We start from the raw sequence: 10,090 nt of genomic DNA, 5'->3' as shown, positions 1-10,090 counted from the left end.
TCTCAATTAAAATATATTTTTTATATCATAACCTACTTAACATCTAACATCTAGCAAGGAAAGTTAAACTTTGTGAACAGATGGTAAGTATACCTATACATGTACTCACACGCTACCTACGAATACAAATATATCCAAAATTTACCTATTTCAACGTTGTTAATAAACATTTGTTGTCTGAAAATTCGTTAATAATAAAATTTTACCTCCATTTTTTTAATTTAATTCTATCGGATTGTTTGCGTTGATAAATACGTTTTTGTAGTATATATCATTAAACAAACTGATTCCCAACATTATTATGATTTGAGTGAAACTGATCTCAATTTTTTAAAGCAAAAGTCTTGAAACTATACATATTTTGTGAACACAAAATATAAGAAAATAAGTCCATTAATTAGACTCTTTAATAAAAATTAGTCATTACTAAAATTGGTGGTGAATATTTCACACACAGAACATGATAACTAAACAAATAATTTAAAGTTTAAGTGACGTTTTAAATGAACTATGTAAATTTATTTTTATTAAAAGATTACGAAAATAAATATCTTCGCTTAACTTAAATGTGATATATATATACATATATTTTTTTTTTCCTAAATAGTGATGTAAAGTGTTTTCATTATGTGCCAAAACTAAGTGAGCATTACAAAAACAAAATATTTGTATTCATACCGTCGAAAAAAGAATCACATATCTTTCTAAGTGTCGATTAATTTTTCGATATTAGAGCAATTATACAGGCAATCACGGAAGAGAAAATTAAAATTCACTGTGAAGAAATGATTATCCAAAAGGAGAATCCATTAAAGGCAATGAAAGGTCCAAACGAATAATGAGACATGCTTGTAGTTAGGCAACACTTTCATTATCTTAATCATAATTTAGAACTTCACATAACTATTAACTATTCGAATATATATATATATATATATATATATATATATATATATATATATATATATATATATATATATATATATATATATTTCATTGGTTAGGGTTATAGTATTTCTGTTCATAAGAAAATGACACACGTGTGCCAAAAGTTAATAGATGATGAATTAATAATAATCTTGAGAATGCAATAATGCAATTATGAAATTAAGATTTTGATGATGATAGTCAGTAGTCAATATTAATATAAAAAGTACCACACTTTCTACATTAATATTATTTACATAGGTTGAGTAATATATCATATCTAAAATAATTTATATAAAAAGCCTCTTTCTACCCTAGACAAATATGTTAAAAATATAAAAATTATCTAGATTTTATTTCTTGGTTAATGAGTGAAATTAATGATTTTTTAAAATAAATTTTAGTTAAGAATATAGAAAATGATACAAAATATATATTAATACATACGTTGTTAGAAGCCTCTAATATAAAATTTTGATTCACTGTTGTTATTTCATTATTTCATCAATTGCTTAATTTTATAATTTTAAAAAAATTAGAAGCTAAAATATGTTATAAAATTTTTATAGAAATCAAGGTCAACATTAAAATTTCTTAGACCAAAAAGTGAAGTTTGACTAGAAAAAAAAAGCAGTTAAAAAGACTTCAAAGGAAAACCTATTAATAATAATATTATTAAATTCGTATTTTAACTATTATTTTCAATCAATTATTTTTTATTAAATTTTTAATCAGAGATAATCAACAACTTTAGTTAAGCACAAACTATAAAACAAGAAGCTTTGTATTTTAGTTGTTGGAATTTGATTCACTTTATTCAGAGTGAATACATGCACAGCTTTTAACATGTAGTCTTATGATGCGGACTTAGTTCACTCTTTCAGTTTACGCCTATCATGTTTCTTGTGAGCATATCTCCACCATAACGTAAATGTACTCTCCAATCAGAGTCGCTTATCTACAACATTATGTGGGTCCCGTGCTGACAAAACTATAGGGCCCACAGGAAACTTCTTTGCTCCACACGATTAGCTGGCCTGCAATAGCCACAATGTTTGTACAACGCACACAATAGTACACTCCACGTGGCGTCTTTTGTCTACGTTAAGAATTTCGTCCCTATTTTTCTTTTTATAGTTGCAATCTCATTCGTTTTGTTTAGATGATAAAAGTATTTTTCTTTTACCTCAAAACATATATTTTTTATTCTATAATAAGAAAGTTTTAATTTTCAAAAATATAAAATTATTAATTTTATTTTTTAATATGTATTTATGATAAGTAAATAATATATATTCTATTTATTAAATTTACTTTTAAGAATATTATCTGTTGATAACACTTGTAAATATCATTTAAAAATGTTATTTTATTTTTTGGTTTAACAAGTAATTAATAAATATTATATAACATTAGAAATAAACAATAATAATTTTTTTTATTTTAAGAAACTTAAAAAAGTTACCAAACAAACGAAAGCAAAAGTATGTTTATTATGTATAGGAACTAAGAGCATTTTAAACTTCAATAAATAAATTTTAAAAGAAGGAATGGAGATAAGATATTTCTTAAAGAATTAAAGAAGTTATAGATAATGACTCTATATAAATAATTTTAATAAGATTTTTTTTAAAAATAAAAATAAAATAAATTTCTTTATACAAAATAGGTTATATATACAACTTAAAAAATAGATTCTAAAAGAAGTTTTTGAATTTTTTTATGAATTAACTTAAATTAATTAATTTTAATTTATTACAAAAATTTAATATATATTTTTTTAATTTTTCTTTTGTAAGAGCGTTAAGCTAAATTGAGTTTGTAAAAAAAATTATTTATCTTATTTTCATAAGATATTTATGAATTATGAACTGTCCACTAATAAAATTCTTAAATTAATAAAAACTAACGAAACAGTCTTTATTATATATTAATGATGATTAAGTACATGTCGAGTTTACGTTAAACAAATTTAAAATTAAGTTATAAATTTGATCTATAGATTTAATTTTAAGTTTTAATATTTTATCATTGAAAAATTCTGAGTAAAATATTTTTGTATAAATATTTTTAAAATTTTTTGTTAACTTTAATATTTTTTGTTATTTTCATTGATACGTATATTTTTTTTATTTTGCTATTTCTCCTGAATTAACAATACCTTGAATAACATTAGAGATTTTAAAGCTAATGAAAAGGTATATTTTCTTTTTTTAGAAAATTTCAAATAAATAAAAGATTGTATATTTTTGTAGAAATGTATGTTTTCCATTAAAAATACAAATGAAATGTTTTTTTATGAAAAAGGTGTATTTATTCAAGAAATTGTGAAAGATTGTATTTTTTTTTCTTGAAAAACATATTTTGAGAGGTTGTTTTTTCTTCAAACAATATAATAAGATAATCTATTATCTTAAACATTGACGATTCTTTATAAAGAATTATTTCTCTTTACCAAAATATATAAATATCACCGAAGATTGTTTTTCATCAAAATAATGCATAAAATAAATTAGCATGTAGAGAAAATAACAAATTTTATTTTCCCTATTCATGGTAATCACTTTGATTTTATCTTATACATAGAAAGAATAAAGTAAATTATTGTTTTAAAAACTGTTATCGATAATAAATTTATTGTATCCAACCAAGATTAATGAATTCCATTGTAAGAAATTATTACATATAAAGAATAAAGTAAATTATTGTTTTAGAAACTGTTATTGATAGTAAATTTATTGTATCCAACCAAGATTAATGAATCCCATTGTAAGAAATTATTTATTGTGGCTGTTATCACTTATGTAAATAAGTAAAGGGAATTAATCTAAAATTTAATATTCAGGAATTACGAGACTTGCATTTTCTTTTAATTTTATTAATTTTATGGTGTACTATAACCACCAATTTTTACATTCAATTAACAATGCCTTACTCTAATAATTCATAATAAGGCGAAAAGTTTTTATAATTGATCTAGAAATAGAGAAAAATAATAATTTCATTTAAAAAGTTAACTTTTTTTGAACAACCAATAAATTAGGAGAAAAATTTAAAATAATATAATAAAACTTATTTTAAGATACTTTTATAAAAAATAATAAATGTGGATGATAAGTTTCTTCTCCGTTAAACTAATTTAACAAAATCAGTGTTAGTGTGCGTGAGAAGCATGCTAACAGTCACGCTTTTTCACACAAACACGTTCTTTGGGGCAACTATAAATATTGAAGAGGACGCAAAAACGTGGACTCAACGGTCCCTTCTCTCTCTACAAAGTTCCCACTCAAACAAAAACAAGAAAAAAAAAACACACTCTCTTCTCTCTCTCGTTTTTTTTCTCTCTCTGCAATGTAGTTCGCCGGAGATGGCAAACTTCCACCGTAACAACGTCGAGAACGTGGTCCTTGGCCACCACCGTTCCAAGAGCACCTCCGTCGCCGGTGGCCACTTCCGCCTATGGCACTCCCTCTCCACCACCTCCTTCCGCCGCCTGGTCTTCAATGCCGTCAGCTGCGGCGCCAGCTCCCGCTACGCCGAGAGATCGGACACGTCCTCCGAGAGACACTACCACCAACCGAAACAACAGCACCGGCACAAGACGAAGCCGAATAACGCGAAGTCGGAGAAGCTCTCGGATCTGCTGAACCTGGCCGAGGTCGAAGCTGACGCGGAAACGAAGAAGAAAGAGGACAAACTCGAGGAGCTGAAGAGCCTAGTGAAGGAGCTTCATAAGGAAGATGAGGAAGAGAAGGAAGAAGAATCAATGACGCGGAGAAGAGAAGCTGCTTCGAAAGTGAGGTTGCTAGCCAAAGAGGATTTGGAAGTTAGAGGGACGCTCGCGATGCTTGGAGCTATTCCTCCTCTCGCCGCAATGCTCGATGAATCCAAAAACGACGTCGATTCGCTCGTTGCTTCTCTCTACGCGCTGCTCAACCTCGGAATCGGAAACGACGCGTCGGTTTCTCTTCCTGTTCTTTTTTTTTCTGTTTTCCTAACGTTTTGTTTTTTCATCTTTGCTTGGATGAATCATTACGAGGTGTCATTTTCTATTAACATTTTTGTTTTTGTTTTTGGTTAGGCTATTCATTAATGTGATACGTCTCTTCTCATATGATCTTCTCTCTCTTCTTTTCTGATTATTTTTAATTTTCTTTTAAAGTCGTGTCTTTGCCTGTAAATCCTTCGTTGCTCTTTGCTCATTTAATTGTTAAAATGACAGGTTCGTTTTGTTAGTTTTTTATTTTTTGTTTTACATTTCTACTTTGCATGAATCAAACACTTTCTTTACATGAGTATATATAAATAATTTTTTCTTTACTTTCCAGTTGTGCACATTGTGTGGCCTTTCGCTGTTTCTTGAATATGTTAGACTAATTTTGATTATTAATTTTTTTAGTTGTATAGATATTTCTCGATCATTTTGCCGTTCTGCACATGATGTTGCCTGTGAATTGTTTCTTGAAATCTTTGACTGTAACTTTATGTGATTAGCAATATAAGTTCGACAATCCTTTTATCTTCTGTTTAATATGTTGGGTGTACTTATATACGTATATAAATGGTCTATGATTAATTTGCGGTTCTCTACACATGATGTTGTTGGCGTTCTTCGTGATTAACGGTAAAGTTATTGATTTATTTTATTTTATTTTATTTTGCTGTGTTTTAACAGGAATAAAGCAGCTATTGTGAAAGTTGGGTCAGTTGAGAAGATGCTGAAGCTGATTGAATCTCCAGATGGTCTAGATTCTTCGGTTTCTGAAGCAATTGTTGCGAATTTCCTTGGACTTAGTGCGTTGGATTCGAATAAGCCCATAATTGGGTCTTCGGCTTCAATTTCTTTCTTAGTTAGAACCCTTCAGAGTTTAGATGACAAGAGTAGTCCCCAAGCCAAGCAAGATGCTTTACGGGCATTGTACAATCTTTCGATCTACCCAGCCAATGTTGCATTTGTTTTGGAAACAGCTTTGGTTCTGTTTCTGGTGAATTCAATAGGGGACATGGAGGTAACTGAAAGAGCCCTTGCGATTCTCAGCAACTTGGTGTCGACCCGAGAGGGTAGAAAGGCGATTAGTGCAGTGCAAGATTCGATTCCGATCCTGGTGGATGTGTTGAATTGGACAGATTCACCAGAATGCCAGGAGAAGGCGTCCTACATTTTGATGGTTATGGCACACAGGTCTTATGGGGACAAACAGGCCATGATTGAGGCAGGGATTGCGTCATCACTGCTTGAGTTGTCCCTTTTGGGTACCACATTAGCTCAGAAAAGGGCATCAAGGATACTAGAAATTTTGAGGGTAGACAAAGGGAAACAGATTTCTGGGAGCTATGGCTTGGGTGCTGCTGTCTCTGCCCCTATTAGCGGCTCTTCGTCCGCGAAGCCGGACGACGGAGGGAGGGAGTGTTTTGACGAGGAGGAAGATATGATGAGTGAGGAGAAGAAAGCAGTGAAGCAACTAGTCCAACAGAGTTTGCAGAACAACATGAGGAAAATTGTAAAAAGGGCCAATTTGCCTCACGATATTGTGCCATCGGATCATTTTAAGTCACTCACCTCAAGTTCTACTTCAAAGAGCCTACCATTTTGAAGAATTGCAGCAGGGAAGAGAGTCAAGGTTAAAGAGAATAAACCTTGAAGTGAAGTTAGTGTTCAAATCATAGTTTTGTTGAATATTGATATTTTAGGTTGTAGTTAATTGCTAGATCTGCAAAAGTAGCAATTGCATGTCAAAATCTTGATATATAATTATAAATTTAAATTCCTTTTGAAATTGCATCCTTTTATGGTATGTTCTTCAGATCTTACATCTATGCGAGTAAACCCAGTGTTTTTAAACTAAAAAGGAGACCCTCCAAACTATATAAATGGACAATTATCACGGTGCTACATAAGTTGTATGATGGAGTGCCTCCCAATCAGGGGTATGATCTGCAAAATTGGCTAATCTTAGGGTTGCTTCAGTCAGACCATCGTTACAAGCATCCCTACCTTCAAGGAGTCACTTTCAAACCACAGTACATGTTTGTCTCCCTGCTGGCCCCTACCATATGTTTTATATAAATTAATCTTACTGGATAAGTGGAAAGTGTGGTCATCTTTTTCGTATTTTTATATATACAAACAGGGACTATTCACAGTAGTTCTCTATTTGAGAATCTTTATCCTGTTAGTTTGTCAATTTCATGTGTTTGGTTATTTCAGGAATCTTTGGATTAAGAGTTGAATATAAGTTGTTCTTTGTTGTCATGCATTTGCAGTGATATTCTTAGCTGTTAACCCCTTAAATATCTTGGTTAAAGAATTGATAAATTACCTCTCTGTTTATTTAATGCGCACATGAACTAGTCTAATGAATTGTTTCTCTTTCAACCAGTCGCAGATCCAAATGGCGTTGAAGAAAGATTACAATATAGATCTGATTGGGGTGAAAAGCTGAGCTGTTCGTCGCAAATATGTTTGAAGGGCCATTTTGTTCCCATTATGTAAATTTTTCATGATGCCCTTGCCCTTGTGCTTGTGGGGTACGCTCATTTGTAATGTTATCTTCTGCTGGTGGCTTTAATTTTGTTGACTTTAGTGTAAATATTTTATTCTCAATGTAGTTTTGGTCTTAATTAATTGGGTTGTGCTTCCATCATGTGCCAATTAAGTGTAGAATTGTCATTTATTTTCTTCTTTTTGCCTGGGACCAAACTTCTCAAATTTACTTTTTGTGGAAGACATTGTCCCAAACGATGATCAGTTATTGGTTCCAAGCACACTATTATTCCTGCTTTTGGACGGCAAGGAAATGAGAATTTAGAGCACAGACAATGATATGTCGACTAATCCACACTAAATTATGGAACACATTTAGATATATTAATTGCTTGCACTTACTATTTTGAACTTGATTTTCAATTCAATAGGTTTCGAGTACGAGATGTTAACCCTCATTATTTTGAATAATAATAACAAAATAAGAGGTCAGGTTTCGAGAAGCACCATGCATGTGCTTGTAATAATAATCATCCACTGCTCAGTAGCTTCGCACAAAAGTCCACAAAATGACAAAGGTAATTTTCATTGTCAAACTGAACAATATACCTTCGTTGACAATCTCATGTTCAGTGGTAGACATATGAACTTAACCTAAGTACTTTGTATATAGCCAATTTGTCTTCTGGCTAGTGTTGCGTAAACGTGACATGTTTGAGATCTAAACAACTGGTCTGACCACCACCTTTGATTCCCATGCTCGAACCTTGGCAGCAAAGTCTCACTAGTCATGAAGGTGATTATGAATTGAGAGGCCAAAAACTTGAAACAGCAGAACAGTTGGTCATGACTTGTTTGTCTAGTTTTATATTTTTGTTGACCTTCGGTTGTACGAGGTTGTCTCAACCTAAGGTACGAGACTTGTTTTCACTTGGGATTCAAAGCTAGTTATTTCTTATAACGTCGTCGAACTTCCTATATGTTTGGGATGTTTGTTTAATAACGACTTTGGTTATCTATAAAACTATCTTTGTCTATAAAAATTGTGTGAAAACTCATTTTGTAGAAGTTAGTCTTTAAATGTGGTTTTCAACCTAATTCAATCTTTTTTTAAAAAAAACCAATTTTTTTACTAAATACGTAAATTTTTATCCAAACATGTACCTAATCTTGTACTGTGCCTCATAAAAATGAATGTGAACTATTGGTGGTTGATACAATGTGAATGAGATAGACAGAGATGAGGAAGTAATGGTTGGAAGAGCAAATGCACTTCCAGAATTGATGATTCATTGGCAGTTGCAGGTGGCTGGCTTTGCCTGCCCATTTTACTACCAAGTCAGTTCAACCAGCCAAAGCGTGAGCACATGTTGGCTAATATCATCTACAGATCTTTTATTTAGACAACAAACAAACTTTCCTAGTGGGGTAGGCAAGACTAGTGGTTTCAATTTTTCTGGTTAATTTTCAGTACTTACTATAGCACCAGGCCTTTGTGGTCGCATGCCAGAAACCTTTACGAACCTGTAAAATCATGTTTCAGTCTCAATGTGGTTCAAAATTTGTGTCACCAGTGTTTGATAATTTTGCAGCTGAATCATTATTTTCTTACCTAAAAGCAAAAGTAAAGTTTAATTAATTACCTTTTGAGATTGTGCATAATCTGATTCTCTGTAAATATTTATTATTCTCACAACTTTAACAACACTAACATACCTATTTTTACTAACATTACGTTTTTCAGAAGAAAAAAAAAATATCTAAACATGAATAACACAATCTAATGTTACTGTTTCTTTATGAGTTCTTGTCAAAGCATTATTGGGAGCTTAGTTCTTCCACCAACCGCACTAACCAAATTAAACTTAGATGCATATATGAAGCCAGCAGCAGCACTACTGCACTGGCCTCTTTTTAACATGTTAAGTTCTCTATTTGCTTTCAGGAGCTGTCCCAGTTAATGCTATTATATTAATGACTTAAACCTATATATAATTTCTTGATCGAGGAGTATATGGAAAATTTATTGTGCTAATGGTCCCAACTTTCTCTGACTTCAAGGCAAAACATTTAGTTTTCTGATATCAGGTCTTCATAGTGGCACATGATCACTCCTTTTCCTCTTTTTGTAAAGTGAAAATTTAATAGATGCATATGATTGCTCTTTCCACACACTAATGTTGAATACAACATCAACAGAAAGAAGAAAAAGAAGAGAATCAAGGTAAAGACAATTGTGGGTGCTCATAAAATAAAAGTGATTTGATTATCTTACCCTAGAGTGATAATTTTCTTTTTTTCTTGTTGAATTAAACTAAAAGTAAAATTCTGCAAATGCAAAAGAAAAGGGCACGCCTTTAATAGAAAAGGTTAGATAAGTGTTGCAGGTGCCCCATTCCATAATCAATGTTGCAGCTATTTAGACCCTACATCAAATGTGTGGCATAACTTTCCTTTCTTAAGAGAGACTACCCCATGAGCTATACAAGTACTGACCTACCCTTCAATCATGCTACATTTTACACACAAACTACAGCATCAATCACTACCTTCAGCTTCCACCTTTATATAATGAAAGTTACATTGTCAATGGAAGAATGTTTGACAAAAATCTTGTTATACATCTCTTCCATGTAAACATCGTTTCCTCAAATTGGTGTAGATGACAGCCATTGATTG

At 31.4% G+C, this 10,090-nt stretch overlaps 1 protein-coding gene across 3 annotated transcripts; it reads left to right on the top strand.

The window, feature by feature from the left end:
• The first annotated feature begins 4,165 nt into the window (after positions 1 to 4,165).
• On the top strand, positions 4,166 to 7,568 carry LOC124831823 (ARM repeat superfamily protein). 3 transcript variants are annotated; one of them, XR_007028296.2, is made up of 3 exons: positions 4,166 to 4,884; positions 5,603 to 6,575; positions 7,308 to 7,568. XR_007028296.2 is itself a non-coding variant. In XM_088100022.1 (3 exons), the coding sequence occupies exons 1-2, from the start codon at positions 4,295 to 4,297 to the stop codon at positions 6,519 to 6,521; spliced, it is 1,509 nt and encodes a 502-aa protein (XP_087956148.1). In that variant the 5' UTR covers positions 4,166 to 4,294; the 3' UTR covers positions 6,522 to 6,548; positions 7,314 to 7,568. The 3 variants fall into 3 exon arrangements, 2 of the variants coding, with proteins under 2 accessions (XP_087956148.1, XP_047161869.2); XM_088100022.1 differs by having other exon boundaries at positions 5,603 to 6,548; positions 7,314 to 7,568; XM_047305913.2 differs by having other exon boundaries at positions 5,603 to 6,548.
• Positions 7,569 to 10,090: the final 2,522 nt, after the last annotated feature.

Source organism: Vigna umbellata, chromosome 1 (genome assembly GCF_029865625.1).
Source record: "Vigna umbellata cultivar VRB3 chromosome 1, Vumbellata_1.0, whole genome shotgun sequence".
Lineage (NCBI taxonomy): Eukaryota > Viridiplantae > Streptophyta > Magnoliopsida > Fabales > Fabaceae > Vigna > Vigna umbellata.
This window is presented reverse-complemented; position numbering and strand designations above follow the sequence as displayed.

Bases quoted from the DNA above. Each gene is read 5' to 3' on its own strand.
- LOC124831823 (XM_088100022.1), top strand. From the start codon at position 4,295: ATGGCAAACTTCCACCGTAACAACGTCGAGAACGTGGTCCTTGGCCAC. The intron at 4,885-5,602 runs GTCGGTTTCTCT...GTGTTTTAACAG, and splicing joins CTCGGAATCGGAAACGACGC to GAATAAAGCAGCTATTGTGA.